Source organism: Pan troglodytes, chromosome 11, assembly GCF_028858775.2.
Source record: "Pan troglodytes isolate AG18354 chromosome 11, NHGRI_mPanTro3-v2.0_pri, whole genome shotgun sequence".
NCBI classification, from domain to species: Eukaryota; Metazoa; Chordata; class Mammalia; order Primates; family Hominidae; genus Pan; species Pan troglodytes.
This window is the reverse complement of record NC_072409.2, coordinates 39,760,544-39,777,579: the sequence shown is the minus strand read 5'-3', so window position 1 is coordinate 39,777,579 and position 17,036 is coordinate 39,760,544. Positions and strand designations below refer to the sequence as shown.

Genomic DNA, 17,036 nt, shown 5'->3' with positions numbered 1-17,036 from the left:
CAGAAAGTCTTATTAAACCTTTTAACCATTAATTCAATTGACACAGTGTTGTTAATGTTCAACTCATACTTCAAAAACCCATGGGCGTCTTGGGGAAAATAAATTACCTAATTGAAAGAGTACCGAGTTCAATAAAAACATACTGAGTCAGAATCTCCCCAGTACCCACCATCGCAGCCTGTCAATGCTGGAGAGGCCCTGGGATGCAGGACCCTAAACCCCTGGACAGAGTGGGAGGCCGAGTCCGGGGCATGACTGACTTCTCCCGAGTCGCACGGCCCGGATTCGAGGTCTCCTTTCCTGCGCCTCTGTGCATCTTTCCAGTCCTCAGATTTCCAGATAATTCAATGGGAGCCAAGTGTCCTTCTGCTACAGGATAAGAGTTTAAACTGCCTTTGCTTCCCTTTGCCCAAAAGCTGCCGGATTTGTCTTCACAGAGATTCACTTCTCACTCTATTCCTACAACGCCCTCTGCCCCCTATACACACATTTTCAGATGAGAAAAGAGGGTGGATATGAATGTTCCGTTAAGCCCAGAAAACATCATCACTGCATTCCAGGCTCAGAGGCAGCAATACTCGGAGGTTAAGAACAGAGACTGGGTCCTAGCCAGAGCAATCAGACAGGAAGTCAAACTGTCGCTGTTTGCTGATGACATGATCGTTTACCTAGAAAACCCTAAAGACAGCTCCAGAAAGCTCCTAGAACTGATAAAAGAATTCAGCAAAGTTTCTGGATACAAGATTAACGTACACAAATCAGCAGCTCTTCTATACAACAATAGCGACCAAGCTGAGAATCAAATCAAGAACTCAACCACTTTTATAATAGCTGCAAATAAATAAATAAATAAAAAATACTTAGGAATATACCTAACCAAGGAGGTGAAAGACCTCTACAAGGAAAACTAGAAAACACTGCTGAAATAAATCATAGATGACACAAACAAGTGGAAACACATCCCATGCTCATGGATGGAGAGAATCAATATTGTGAAAATGCCCATATTGTCAAAAGCAATCTACAAATTCAATGCAATTCCCATAAAAATATCACCATCATTCTCCACAAAATTAGAAAAAACAATTCTAAAATTCATATGGAACTGAAAAAGAGCCCGCGTAGCCAAAGCAAGAATAAGCAAAAAGAACAAATGTGGAGGCATCATGTTACCTGATTTCAAACTATACTATAAGGCCATAGTCACCAAAACAGCATGGTACTGGTATAAAAAATAGGCACATAGACCAACGGAACAGAATAGAGAACCCAGAAATAAACCCAAATACTTACAGCCAACTGACCTTTGACAAAGCAAACAAAAACATAAAGTGGGGAAAGGACACCCTTTTCAACCAATGGTGCTGGGATAACTGGCTAGCCACATGTAGGAGAATGAAATTAGATCCTCAACTCTCAGCTTATTCAAAAATCAACTCAAGATGGATTAAAGATTTAAATCTAAGACCTGAAACTATAAAAATTCTAGAAGGTAACATTGGAAAAACCCTTCTATACACTGGCTTAGACAAGGATTTCATGACCAAGAACCCAAAAGCAAATGCAATAAAAACAAAGGTAAATAGCTGAGACTTACTTAAACTAAAGAGCTTTTGCATGGCAAAAGGAACAGTCAGCAGAGTAAACAGAAAACCCACAGAGTGGGAAAAAAAATCTTCACAATCTATACGTCTGACAAAGGACTAATATCCAGAATCTACAATGAACTCAACCAAATCAACAAGAAAAAAACAAACAATCCCATCAAAAAGTGGGCTAAGGACATGAACAGACAATTTTCAAAAGAAGATATACAAATGGCCAGCAAACATATGAAAAAATGCTCAACATCATTAATGATCAGGGAAATGTAAATAAAAACCACAATGTGGTACCACCTTACTCCTGCAAGAATGGCCATAATAAAAAAATTAAAAAAAAAAAACAGTAGATGCTGGAATGGAGGTGGTGAAAAGGGAACATTTCTACATTGCTGGTGGGAATATAAACTAGTATCACCACTATGGAAAACAGTGTGGAGATTCCTTATAGAACTAAAAGTAGAACTACCATTTGATCCAGCAATCCCACCACTGGGTATCTACCCAGAGGAAAAGAAGCCATTATATGAAAAAGATACTTGCACACACATGCCTATAACAGCACAATTCACAACTGCAAAGTCGTGGAACCAACCCAAATGCCCACCAATCATCGAGTGGATAAAGAAACTGTGATATATATATGATGGAATACTACGCAGCCATAAAGAGGGATGAATTAATGGCATTCGCAGTGACCTGGATGAGATTGGAGACTATTATTCTAAGTGAAGGAGACTATTATTCTAAGTGAAGTAACTCAGGACTGAAGTAACCAAAAATAGTATGTTCTCACTTGTAAGTGGGAGCTAAGCTAGGAGGATGCAAAGGCATTAAGAATGACACAGTGGACTTTGGGGGACAGAGGGGGAAAGGATGGGAAGGGGGTGAGGGATAAAAGACTACATATAGGGGGCAGTGTATACTGCTTGGGTAATGGGTGCACTAAAATCTCACAAACCACCGCGAAAGAACTTACTCATGTAACTAAACACCACCTGTTCCCCAATAATCTATGGAAATAAAAAATTTAAAACAACAACAACGACAACAACAACAACAACAACGAATAGAAACTGGGCTGGGCATGTGGCATGCACCTGTAGTCCCAGCTACTTGGAGACTGAGGTGGGAGGATCGCTTGAGCCCAGGAGGTCAACTCCAGCCTGGGCAACAGAGCAAGACCCTGTCACAGTCTAGGTTCGGAGCCCATTTCTCCTATTTGCTAGCTGGGTCACCCTGAGCAAGATACTTAATCTCCCTGGGCCTTGGTTTCCTCATCTACAAAAGAGGGATGATAACAGTCCCTCAGGTGATGGCTGTGAGATGATTAGAAGGCCTCAGACACAAAGCTGTCCATTGCAGCACCATTTATACAAAGTTTGAAAAGCTATATAACCAACAGGTAGGAATTTTTTAAAAATTAATTTTAGCACATTTCCCCAACAGACCCTGTGTGGGTAGCTGGAGGCAGACAGATCCTATCCTCAGAGAGCAGCAGCGGATTAAACATATTTTTAAAAATTAATAAATATGGTCAAAATGTAAAGTAAATTAAAAATGTATCATCTCTGGCAGATTGTTCTCTACTAAGAGTGAAAAGGGGGAAAAATCCACTGAATGAGCCCAGACTTCAAACTTTCTTTCATTTCATGGACTCCCCATAGCCCAGAAGGGCCCCTCTCCAGACCCCTACACAGACACCTCTTGTGCTGATGAGGCCTCCTAGACTCGAGAGGACAGTAAGATTCTCCCTTCATCCCAACCAATCCAAACAATTTTAAATAAGCTGGGGAAATGCCCTCCAGATTCCATCAACACAATCCAAAGGCTGGAGGGTATGACAGAGCATTGGATGCCAAGTCAGAGGATCTGGAATCCCCACTCTACCACTGATTAGCGCCAGGATCGCAGGCCCGCCCCTTTTCCGCTAAGTATCTGTCAAATGGGGATGTTACCTGCCAGCGCTGCACTGAAGCTCACCCTGAGATAATGAATGGGGTGGCACTGTGCAAACTGCAGAGGGCTAAAATGTAAATGGAAGGGTTGACAGCAATTTTATTATTAAACACCATCTTAGCCTTAATTGCCTGAGAAATGAGGTCAGGGCAAGACAGGGTTCCGGCCCTCGCTGCCTGCTAACCTTAGGAGGGAGCTGTAGATGATTAAAACCATAATTGTTTCCTGCATCCACAACTGATTGAAGATGATAACGATAATTGCCCTTTAAAAACCCCTGAGTTTCAAAGGACCTGCCTGATAATTCTCAAAAGGAAAAAAAACAGCTATTAAATGTAGAAAAAAGGTTCACCTATCTAGCATCTCAAAAAATGCAAATTAAAACAAGGTACCTTTTTTGCCTATCAAATTAATAAAGATTAAAAAACAAACTGATAGTAATACTGGCAAAGCTGCAGTGAAACGAATAACAAACTCTCACACACTCACAGCTAGTGGAACTGTTCACTGGCTCTTTCCGGTAAGTTATTCAGATGTACATATACCTTGATTCTGACTCTTTGACTAAGTAATTCCACTTTCAGACATCTACTGTGAGGATTAGAAGGCCTTAGACACAAAGCTGTCCATTGCAGCACCATTTATACAAAGTTTGAAAATCTACATAACCAACAGGTAGGAATTTTTTAAAAATTAATTTTAGCACATCTATGCAAATTTATATGAAAAAGAGTTCTTAATGACATGAATAGCTGCATATATTGCATATTAAAGAAAGCAGGATATAAATACGGACCCAAATTTATCTCAGTTATATTTTACGAAAATTTAAGGGTGTGGTGATGCATGCTTATAATCCAAGCTACTCAAGAGGCTGAGGTGGGAAGATCCTTTGAGGCCAGGAGTTTGAGGCCAGCCTGGGCAACACAGGAAGACCCCATCTCTTTAAAAAAGAAGAAACAAAAAAAAGGACACAAAACACTGCAGAGTAATCTGCCCAAAGGTGAACAATGTTGGCCTCTGAGTGATTGGATTGTGATTTCTTAAAAAAATTCTTTTCACCATTTTGGTACTGTGTAAATTTAATAAAATCAATATGCACTGCATTGACAATCACAAAAAAAAAGGGCAACAAAAAGAAACAATGACTTAGGACCAACTAACTCCTCATTTCTGGTAAACCTCCAATATATAACTCATCCGAAACTAACAAACTAATGAGCAGACTCGAGCACACATTACAATTCCAATACTGGGGTGGGTTCATCTGGAAGTGACGTGGCTTGCAGGCTGAGGGTCCACAACGTTTTGCTAATATTACTATGCTTAATAAGACTTGCTGATGTTATTACATTATGAGCCAGGTTTTTAGTTAATACTCACTTAAAAAATTTTAGGCCAAAATGCTCAATCTTATTGATTGTGTAAAAAAAGCATTTTATATCACACCCTGTTTTCATGTAAACGTATGTAACTGAAACATTTTGTCCCTTCTATCTGCAAAAGCATGTTGCTATTTTCTATTCTATTTTCTAAAATGTGCTGCTCATGCCCCATTAAATGGATTCTAAAACCCACCAGCGTGCTGTGGACCACAGCTAGAAAGACACTGCGGGCAAGGAAAGCTGGGCCTCCCCGTCTCATGTGTCCTGGTCTGGGCTCTCTAATGTGTACAGAGCACTAGAGCCACAATGGGTACTCTCTCTTGGTTGGCCAAGCTTGCGTTGCAAAAGAAAAAGTATGAATGTTACAAAGAGAAGTTCATGCCCTATAGCAAAATCAAAGAGGCAGGAACCCTTGATGTCAAGGTCAGGCAAGTCCAGTCTAGAATAGCCAAGGCCCAGAGCATCTGAAGGCTGTAAGGGCAGTGAACCGACTCTTGGAAGCCACCTTTGGCCTGAGGAGCTCTTTGCACATCTAAGAACCAGCACGCAGTTGCAGTGCTAACTTAAAATAATGCAGCAGAAGTTAAATTTGCTTTTGTACTATTACGCTTCTCCTAAACATGCCTTTTCTCTATGACTCATGATGATACATGGTCTTCCCTTCCAGAGGACTTTATCTGGTATTATTTACTCTTGAATAACAGGATCTTTCTCCAGGGAAGTGGTACAGATCGGCTCCTTCCCCTTGCACCTATTACTGTGTGGAACTGCCTGACTTTGCAGGGTGGATGCTGCCTGTTGGGGGGACACAGGTGGGATTGAGTGGTGCCTTTGGCCTGGCATGTCACAGGCACCTGGGCCTCTTGGTTGTGAGCTGGTGAGCTGGGCCCCTAAGCAGGACCACTAACAGCTGTCCCTTCTGCTTCACCTGATGGGGCCTGTTTAGTATAGGATGCAGACTGTCGCAGAAGAGGGAATGGGTGGGGGGGAGGGGGAGATGAATTTGAGAGGCAACTGAAAAAAGGCTCTAGTTTATATAAACTTTAAGAACAATGTCCTCCATTGGGATGGGCTCAAGATGTCATATCATTCACTCTGATGATGTCAGGTAAGTTTCCTAAGGTTTGCAAACTAGCCCAGTCTGTCTGCTTTTTGTGATCCTGGGCCAAGGAGGCCGTAGCCACAGAGGGCACAGGGGAGGTTCTGGAAGCATTAGCAGTTGCCATCTGGTGGCATCAGCTCCTGGCCTGTCCTCTCACTGGCCCTGCCTCCAGAACCTTTTCCGTCCTTCTTCCTTAACTGGCTTAAGCTTGGATTTTACTCACTCCATCCTCTCTTTGGCTCACACATCTGGCCTCTGGAGGCCAGGAGGAGAAAGGGTCCTCTAACGCCTGGGCCACAGCCCTCCCCCGCCCCACCATCACTCACCCACCTCCCCTCCCCAAAGCCCTTTCCCTTACTTGACTGAGTCACCCTTTACCACCCTGGGGGCCTTGCTCTGTCCCTTGGGCCTCCCCACATGTCATGTCTCTTGCTCTGCACTCCAGCCATTCCTTTAGTTCTTTAAACACACTGCACACCTCACTACAGGGCCTTTGCACGTGTGCTTCCCTCTGCCTGCTCCGCACTTTTCTACTACCCCTCTAACCAGTGGTTTCCACTCTTGCTTCAGGTCTCAGCTGCCTTGCCACTTCCTCAGGGATGTCTTCTCAGCCCCGATTCTAAGCCAGCTCTCACAGCACCACCTGCCTCTCCTTTATGTGCTGTGGGTTAGCTACACTGAGGCAGTTGGAGCCCTTGGGTGAATTCCTCAACTTCTCTGAGCCTTGGTTTCCTCATCTATAAACTGAAACTGACTTCTGTGGCTTTCGTAAGGATTAAATGAATGACTATAATGTGTGACATGCTCAGAGCACAATGCTTGGCACAGAGTGATTCTGAATGGTCAATACCCGCATGGTGCCTGAGACATAAAGGCTCTTCTTCATGAATAAATCAATGCCCCAGTCTTTAGAGATTGTTTTGGTTGATTCGCCTTCTGTGAGCCACCCTCAGGCTTCAGTTTCCTGGACGATGCCCTTCCTGACAGCCGAGATCTGCCCGCCTCTGACAACCTCCATACCTGCCTTACCCCCCTGCCCTCCCCCTTGACATCTAACAGCAGAGCAGAAGCGGTGCTGGTCTGGAAGTCAGGCATCACTGCCCAACTCTGAGCCTGGGCTTCCCTATATGTAAAGTGAGGTGGTCCAGGCCCACGCAACAACCAAGAAATGTTTAGAATCCAGCCATTTACAGAGGAGAAGGAACTAGTAAAGACTGGAGGAAAACTACTTGGCCTTGGGATGCCCAAGGCAATGCTAAGGGCATCCCTTTGAAGGATCACCCTATAGCCTTCAGGCAGGTAATAAGAATGACGACAGTGACAACAAAAACCACCACCTCCAATCCTGGCAGGGCTGAGAGGAGCCGCCTCTGCACAGCACAGTGCTGCAGAGAGGTGAAGAGAAAGAGGCCAGGAGGCCTCGGTTTAGCGTCTCCCTCCACTGCCCACCACCGCGTGACCTGGGCACCATGCTCCCCTCCCTAGACTGTGCACCCTCACCAGCCAGACAAGGTAAGTGTAAGGACATCGGCCTCCTTGGGCTGTCTACAGGACTGATGAGGAAACGTATGCAGTGATTTGTAGATGATAAAGTACTACGTAAATATTTATTTGCTGCTGGTGGTATGTGTCTGTTCAATATTTCTGTGCATAGTCCAGCAACATACAGAAACAACCATAAAAGTGGCCATGCTCTCTGATATCTCCACATATCGTGGAACACAGCCCAAGGAACAGCAACAAAAAAAGAAAAAAAAGAGGAAAAAGGCAGAGATGTCCATTATGGCAATATTCATAATAGCAAAATTCCAGGCATGAGACTATTGTCCAACAAGTGGAAAGCTGTTAGGCCAAGTGTGAAAAAGCAGCAGGTAAACAGGTACTGCGCATTGTTGCTGGAAAAAAAAAAAGCCACCCTTTATTAAGAAAAAAAGCAGACAGCAAAGGAGTTCCAATAGCCCAATAGCAACTACAACGAAGCTTGCAAAGTGAGTGGTGATTTGTCTTTTTTATTTTTGTGGTTCTTTTTTGTTTTTGGTGTGTGTGTGCCTTTGGATGGGCGCGGGGTGAGGGCACTGATATTTTTAGCTTTAAAGCTGATGAGAAATTTAACATGAGACAAAAATGTGGGAAGCCGACAATAGTGACTGACGGCTCTCTGTATGCCAGGAGCTCTGCTGAGCATTTTAGTCCTTGACACACCACCATCATCCCCACCCTACAGACGGGGACAGTGAGGCTCAGAGAGGTGTTTGCCTCACCCCACACAGTGAATAAGTGAAGGAGCTGGGATTCAAACCCAGGCCAGTCTGATCCCAGGGCCTGTCTGAGCCAAAGGCTCGAAGGCTCTGCTTTCACAGTGCTCCCGAGGGCCACACCTAGCCCTGTGCATTGATTACCTGAGCGAAGATTTCAGCTCTATCTGGGGAGAAACCTTACGGGGGAAGTCCGAAAAGGGAAAAGGCCATGCTGGGAGGTAGTGAGTGCTTGCTCACTGTCAGAGAGAGGAAGTAAGACCTTCCCAAGATCCCAGGACCCTGGTGAAGCTCTCAGATGTCTGAAACACGGAAATACAAGAAACAGAGAACGGTACCTTGCCTGCGTTCAGTTCAGAAATCGCTGCCAGAATCTGCTGCCTGGACCCATCTGTCTTAATTCCCAGCTCCTTCAAGTCACCGTCAGTCAGCGTGAGGAACGCTTCCATGTCCACCTGGGGAGAGAGAGGGGATTCGCCACCATCTGCTGGATGCCACAGTTTCTTCCCAGTCACAACAGCAATCTCATGATTATGAGCTATGAGTGCTTATTAGTAGTAAACTGATGATGATTTACTACTTCTAAGTCCTGACTTTATGTTTAGAGTTTCGTTGAAAACATTTTTAAAAAATGAACTCTCCTCAGATCTGGCTCTTGGATTTTCTGAACAGATGCATTTTAGGAAGACCCTTAAAATGAGCCAGGTAAGAAAAATCTGGGATAGTCATCTGGGTGGCTAGAATAGGAGAAATCCAAGGCCCGCTATTAGAAAGGTAACTGCAATGTTGCTGTACTTTTAACAATATCGGATACTGTACAAACGTATGGCAGTACTCACCTCATCTCCCTCACCACGCACGAGACAGAGACAGACTGTGGAAAGAGAGTGAGGAAATAAGCAGAAGCAATAAAGGAGAGAGGGCCATGGAGAAGGAGAGCAGAGCTCAGAATAAGGGCATCTCAAAACTGCAAGCCTTGGTTTCTATGGGTGAGATCCTAATGGCTCTGTCAACCCTGCCTGGCCCGTGGACAGGAAATCAGGCCCTCTGCTCCACTGGCTCCTGTTCCTCTTCAGCAAGGTGGAGGGAAGGTCAGAAGTGGCTCCAATGAAGCAAGCACACCCATCACCTTGCATGTCGGACAACAATGGCCTCTGGCATGGGGGTCCACACCTGGCAGGATCCAATCCAGGTCTACTGGGAAGCCAGTCTCACCGTCAGACCAGAGGAGGGCAGTTAGCAGTATGTGTGCAAAGCACCTTCTGAGGACTTCAGATAGACGGAGTCATTTAACCCTCATGACATTGGCGGGGTAGATCACTATCCCCACTTTGGAGACAGGGAAACTGAGGCACAGAGAGTTTTTTTTTTTTTTTTTTTTTTTTTTTTTTTTAGCATTCAATGTAACATGGCCAGTAAGTGGCAGGGCCTGGCTTTGAACCCTGGCAGAGGGCTCCAGCATCCTCGCCGTTCTCCACAATGCCACATCACCCTTCAGCCGCAGATTCCCTGGCCTCCCTCATGGGCTTTTCCTGAGGGCAGTAGCCCCCTTGTTAACATGACTTGACCTTCCCTAAGCATTAAGGGATTGGGTCCCCAGTCCGGGCCCTTCCCCCTGGGGAGCTGCTATTGCAGACAATGCTACAGCTTCACAAATCAGACTCCAACAACAGCGCTTATCTGGGAGATGGGACAAAGAACTGGCTGCCCACACCCACGTCTTCAGCCAGAGCTAAGCAGGAGGAGGCTGTGCTGCCCTGGAGACAGATAGGGTGCCAATTCCCACTCACTGCCAGGGGACCTGGGCAGGTGCCTTACCTCAGTTTCCCCACTGAAAAATCACAAACAATCCCACCATATAAATTACAGGGTGCATGCGGGATCTACAAAGAGTTTACAAACAGCTTTATGATCTACATTTACAAACTACCAGATACTATTACACTTTAGAGATATGCTACTGTCATTTAAAATAAAACTTGCATAACTTCTTGAAAATCCTTAGTCTTTCACTTTATAAGAAGGCTTTATTTTATATTCCCTCATACCTAACAAGATTAACATTTTTTTTCTTTAAAACATTTGATTTATGTAGGGATAGAGATTTTCTTTCTGAAATTTTCCCCGCCCCCACCTCTCCTTTTCTCTGTTAACAGTCATTTTACTTTTCTGGATTAAAAACAAACAAAAACCTTCAGCCAGGTTTGAGTCACTGGGGAAGAGTCTGTTCCCTTAACCAGTCCTTAGCCCCCTCTGAGATGCAGGCACCCCCACCTCTCTGGCAACAGTAAGCTCCTGGCATCTCCTGGGTGTTTTATAAAAGTTCACGGAGTGCTGAGGGGCTGAATGGATAGGTGATGCAGTCTGAATGGAAACCACCTGCCCCCCGCCCTGCTGGACACGAGTCTTTCCCCACCATCCCAACCCCTAGCAGGGACCCCACGTCCAGCGTGGCACCATGGCCAGTCCTCAGCGATTCTGACATCCTCAGCACCTGCCCTTTTGGTGAGGGGCCCTCCACCTCCTAACTGGTCTTTCCCTCCCAGTTATTCTTCCCCTTCTGCCCTTCCAACCCCTGTCCACCTCCACACCAGAGGCTACAGACCTTCCAGCCTGCATCTACCTCAAGCCCATGGTGTACAGAAGCAAGTCCACATTGTCCAGGCCCTGACTGGTCAAGCTCCATTCCCTCCTCCTGATGGACTGGCCTTGGCCCAGTCCCAGCCAAGCCAGAGTACCACAGGCTCTCTCAATGAGTCCTGCTCCCTCTTCCCAGATGCCCTTCCAGGTCCGTTCCCCCTCTTTCTCCAAAGTTCAGCTTAGCTCTCAGCCCAGGTCTTCTCTGGCCCTCATTTCATAGACCCCCTTCTCTGGGCTCCAGAGTATTCTGGGCATCTGCATTTCCCAGCACCAGGCTCTGGCAGAGGGTCTGGCAGGGGCAGGGTCTCAAGTACTTAGTATGCGTTTGCTGAATGAATGAATGATGGCATCAATCAATCAATCTTCTGCATCTCCATCTGCACTGACCTTCCCAATTCTGACCTCCGTCAACCCTGGGGGATGCCAAACCCTCAGGGCTTATTCTAGGTGGAGAGCACCAGAGACAGAATTCCTCTCCTACAACTACTTGTGAAGGGGTAGCAGGAATAAGGCAGAAATATCCCAGTATCCTTTCAATATTCATGCCCTATTTTTTTTAAGCAACAGAATCCCAATTTTTAGCTGGGCACATTTCCACACAGTTAAAACATATTTCTTAGTTTCTTTCGCAGTTAAGTATTGTCAGGTGATAAACTTTTGGTAAATGAGATATAATAAAGACTGTGTGGGACTTTGGGGAAGTCTCTTTAAAAAGGAGGGAATGTGTCCTTTTTCAGTCTCCTTCCATCCTGCTGCCTGGAATGTGGATGTGATGGCTGGAGCTCCAGTAGCCATATTGGACTTTGAGGATACAAGCCACATACACTAGTGGGGGTGGAGCAGAGAGCTAGAAGGAGCCTAGATGACTCATCTCCAAACTTCCTGTGGGAAAAATCACCTTATTTTTTGTTTAAGGTACCATTATTTTGGTATTTTTCAATACACATAGTTAAATCCACCTTAATACAGGTAGAAAGATGAAAATTATTAGTCTGTCTTTAGCTTCAAAATGGCAAGATGAGAACATGAATTAACTTCACTCCTCTTCCATATTCTCACTGATAACTATAAGTGCATTATTAATGGGGATAATTGTTTACTGTTGGAAACTAGGGAAAAGTGCTATCTACATGCCCTTTTGCAAGGGACTGAGAAGTACCCCTGAAGCTGTGGTGACTGGGTCTGGTGGCAATCAGCAGGGTTAAAACCTCAGTCCTACTAAAGCCTCCAAGGAAAACACTGGGTTGTGGGTCCATATAGAGAGTGCACCCCTACAGTGTAACCAGCTCATATGTTGCCAGAGAGAAACTAAGTAAAAGGAAGAGACCCTGAGCTTGGCCCCCAGCAAGCACAGCCACCTGTGTCAAGTAGAGACAAGGGCACTGCCTCAGCTAACCTCACACGAACCTAACACACAGAGAGGTCCTCAGCCAGTGGCTGCCAGCCCTCCCCATGGCACTGCCTCAGGCCCCAGCTCCCTCCCTGACCCCAGAGGCTGCAGAAACTTCTAGGTGGGTGAGTTACTAAAATTAGAGCAAATCTGCACAGCCTGCCTTCCTCTCCCCGTGAACATTCTCGAAGCTCTGTACGTCAGCTGAAACATACCCCCGTTCCCTACACTGGACAACCACAACAACCTCTGAACGATGAAGGACAGGTAAACTCGCAGACATGCCAGGTCAGAAAAAGGGGAAAGGCCAATAAATCAGAACAAATGTCACCCTATGAGCCAGGGACACGATACTTCAAGAAGCAGAAGTGTACTTTGAGATGTGTTCTCTGTACACTCCAAGAAGGCATAAACATATCAGCAAAAGCAGGCAGCGATCAGCAATACGGAAAGATTTCTTGAAGAAAGTCACTGCTAAGGTTTAAAACACCAAGGAGGCAGGAATGGCAGACTGTATATGGTAGAAAAGCAAACAGGAGGAGGAAAGCTACTGCACCCTATTTGTTTCTTGAACTAAAATACGAGCTCCTCAACTGCATCTCAAGTCTGGTGGGGACAATGAGTGATTCTCATGATTGCTCTGCAATTGTGTCAGTTTTTACCTACTAAGCTGCTCACTGGAATGTTCTAAACCAGTGATTATACCCTGGAGGCTGGTGGGCCTGTGGAGGAGTTTTACTTGGCTAAAGCAGTAAATTTTTTAACAGCTTACTGAGATATAATTCATCTACCATAAAATTCACCTATTTATACAATTCAATGATTTTTAGTATATTCACAGAGTTGTGTAACCATCACCACACACTTTTAGAACATTTTCATCACCCCCAAAAGAAACCGTGTATCCATTCTACTCACTCCCTACTCTGCCCATTCTACCCGCCTACTCCTCCACCCAACTCTCTGGCAACCACGAATCTACTTTTTGTGTCTACAGATTTGCCTAGTCTGGACATTTCATATAAATGAAAGCACACCCTATGTGCCTTTTGTGACTGGTTTCTTCCACTTAGCAAGATGTGTTCAGGTTCATCCACGTTGCAGCATGTGCCAGTATTTCATTTTTTTCATGGCCAAATAACATTCCATGGCACAGGCATATTTTATTTATCCATTCATTAGTCGATGGACATTTGGGTCGTATCCACAGTTTGGCTTTCATGAATAATGCTGCTACAAGCATTTGTGTACAAGTTTCTGTGTGGACACATGTCTTCATTTCTCTTGGGAATATACCTAGGAGTAGGACTGCTGGGTCACACGGTAACTCTATGTTTAATATTTTGAGGAAGTGCCAAACTGCAGAACAGTATTCTTTTTTTAATGTGAATCTGAATGCTTTTAAACACATAGCAACTCTCTCAGACCACCACTGACCCTAGATCCAGACACATAACACAGGTTCCTTAGGGTTTACTATTAACTCACTTTAAGCCTATAAGTCTGCCAGTCAATCACACACAACAAAAAAATGTTTTCAGGACAGGAAGAAACTTTTCTAGAGAGAGCAGTGCTCAAAATTACAAAATTCTATCATAACAAAGCAAGCCATAAGTCCCCAGGATTTCACAATAACAAACTGAACTAATCCCGCTGAGCACGAATTCTATTTCCTCAACTGTCTCAGTGCAAGAGATCAATCTAGGCTTGCAAAATGAAAACCTACACATTTAGACAAATTTTTCTTTCACAGTAAGATTTAAATTGACATTCAAAAAGAGCATTCTTACCTCTTGTTCCTCAAAAATGGGCTGATATTTCTCAAGTGATAATTTCTTAAGGATTCCAGTCAGTTCATCTTCAAGATGGAAAGGTGAAAAAAAAAAAAAACAACACATTTTAGAATTTGGTAAAGTGGTCTTCAAACCTTTATAAACTAGTGGTAATCTTATTTCAAATGAAATTCTATAAGAAATACCAACACAGAAAGCTGATCTCAGCTGGACTCCTGCAGATGAGGCTGGAGGTGGGTCCTGAGCTACCTGCACCCTCTTCCCCTCAAGGCAGGCCCTCAGCAATCAACAAAACTCCACGTCAGGCTGTGAAGACACAGAGAGTCTGGGCCAGGACTGACTGATTCCCTCCAGACTGCGACCCTCAAGTTCTGGAAGTTCCAGCTGCCAGAACTAAAACTCTGCCTTCTGTGCGAGAAAGCATCATAAATGCCAATGCCTGCAGTAAATGCCAATGCCAGCAAGTCCTTAGCTAGTGTGAGGAAGAACTTAAGAAAGAAGATGGTGGGCTTCAGACCAGAGCCAGGGTTTGGCTCAAGTGTGCAGAGGCTGTGGCCTTCCTGAAGGAAAAAGGCATCTATGTGGAACAGCAGAGCCACAAGGGCACAAGAAGATGATTTGGGGTGTCAGAACAGGGAGAATAAAGAAAAGGAGACAAAACCAGCACCTGAGGGGCTTGGAGAAATATTTACTCACACATTCAATAGGGATTTGCCAAACTAGGAACTGGGGACTCAATAGATACCAAAACAGACAATAAGAAGGCTGACAGAGGCCGGGCAGGTCGTGCATGCCTGTAATCCCAGGGCCTTGGGAGGCCAAGGATGAAGGATCACTTGAGGCCAAAAGTTCAAAACCAGGCCTGGCACTATAATGAGACTTCATCTCTACAAAAAATTTAGAAGTAATTAGCCAGGAGGTGTGATGTGTGTGCCTGTAGTCCCAGCAACTCGGGAGGCTGAAGCAAGAGGATCACTTGTCCCCAGGCCACAGTGAGCTGCAATTATGCCACTACACCATTGCACTCCAGCCTGGGCTACAAAGCAAGACCCTGTCTCAAACAAACAAACAAACAAACAAACAAACAAAGGCTGATAGGCAAGACAGCAAGGAAGAAGAAAGCAGCATCAAGGTAAATGACAGCATTTACAGTTTTACAAACGCTGTTTTACAGAAGATGGTCACGGAAAGACTCTCCTATAAGGTGATCTATGAGCAGTAAATGAAGGAGTGAGCTATGCAGATATCTGGAGTAAGAGCATTAGGCAGCATCCAGACAGGGAAGAGCAGGTGTAAAGGTTGTGAGGCAGTGCATGCAGCTTAAAGAAGTGATTAGGAGGCTTAGGTTCCTTCTTTTCTTAACTCATTCATTCAACCAACCTTCCTTCCCTCCTTCCCTCCCTCTTTCCCTTCCTTCCTTCCTTCCTTCCAGCAGTGACTACCACTGTGCCCAATGGACACTAGGTAGCAAGGATGGAGAGGTCCCTGTCATGAAGCTCAGTGTGGCTGGGAGGATAGGATGAGGAGGATGAAAGCTAATACACAGTGCTATCAGCCAGCCTGTACATGGATGACCCACTTGCTCTTTACAACACCAATGAGGTAGATCCTATTACTGTCCCCATTTACAGATGAGAAACTGAGGCACAGAAAGGCTTGATACCACATCTTGGGTGAGGTCATCCTGCTAGTCCGTGGCAAAGCAGGGACTCAAGCCCAGTGGTCTAGCTACCAGGCCTGTGCTAGGCGCCCACTCTCCACTTTTCTCATGGGTGGTGCATGCTATGGTGAAGAGCAAGAACAGGGGGATGTGGGGACAGAGAGAACAGCTGACCCAGCCCAAGGTACTAGGGAAAGCTTCACAGTAGAGAGGCTACTGAGCGAGGATGTATAAGACAAATCAAATCCCAATCCACACATAATCTGTTGTATTTCATGACACCAAACCTTTGCTCCTGCTGTTCCCTACACATGCAGCCTCGGTCCACGGTGGTGTGCTGGTAGATGTTTAACAACTGGTTCTCGGGGGGAAGATGTATGCATGTATATAGGCACATAAATCTATTGCAGATTTACTGATATAAAGGATTTATAGCACACAATTTACAAATAATAAAAAATACAATATTCTTTCTTATAAATTCCATATAGCCAATTGATTCTCACCAAATGCTTTCATTTGTTTTTGCCCTACTCTTGTACCCACAGCCAAGGAGTATGGTTCCAACATGAACACTGGCTGAGAGTTTTGTTTACATGAACAAGAAACATAAAAAAGAAACAACAAAGACTTACGTTGGAACTTCAGGTGAGCAACTTGGCTGAATCAGATAGTGGTTTTCAAATACTGGAAGAGTATTTTCTCAATTTTTTGTGCTATTCACAAGATAACGGTTACAGATACAACATACTTTTAAGTTTAATCCTCATTGTTAACATTTTCCCATCACTGCCTAGATTACATGTAGACAATATCTGTAAGACAACAAATCAAGCCCCGGATTGCTTGAGACCAGGGAGGTTGAGGCTGCAGTGAGCTGTGATCACACCACTGTACCCCAGCCTGGGTGACAGAGTAAGACCCTATCTCAAAAAAAAAAAAAGCAAGCCCTGATTGATGGCGTTTGCCAATTTCCATGGTGTAAATACCCCCATCATAGCCAATTTCAACCTACCAATCTAATGCCCCTGAAAGTGAGGCTGAGCAGAGATGCGCAGTAGGAACACATCATTATGGGGTATTCACACTGCAGGTATGAGATATACACAACCTCAAGAGCACAGATAATAAAATATACAAAAATGAGTAAAAAATACATTTTAAGTACAATATACTGTTATATTTCTATAATTCAGTTAATTCTAAGTTCATGTAATTTGTAAATAATGGTTGTGTTTAACAACCAGCTTG

General features: G+C 44.6%; 1 protein-coding gene across 13 annotated transcripts in view; it reads right to left on the bottom strand.

The window, feature by feature from the left end:
* Positions 1-17,036, bottom strand: part of ANKS6 (ankyrin repeat and sterile alpha motif domain containing 6) — a 63,991-nt gene that overhangs the window by 4,626 nt on the left and 42,329 nt on the right. For 11 of the 13 annotated variants that reach the window (XR_008537153.1, XR_008537154.1, XR_010148619.1 and 8 more), the window contains 2 exons: positions 14,123-14,190; positions 8,641-8,757 (listed from right to left, as the gene is read on the bottom strand). Coding sequence is in view for 7 of the 13 variants with exons in the window: in XM_063787631.1 (XP_063643701.1) it covers positions 8,641-8,757; positions 14,123-14,190 (185 nt within the window). In the remaining 6 variants the exon portion in view is untranslated. Of the gene's footprint in view, positions 1-8,640; positions 8,758-9,141; positions 9,177-14,122; positions 14,191-17,036 lie in introns of all 13 variants that reach the window. The other 2 variants (XR_010148621.1, XR_010148622.1) reach the window with 1 other exon arrangement.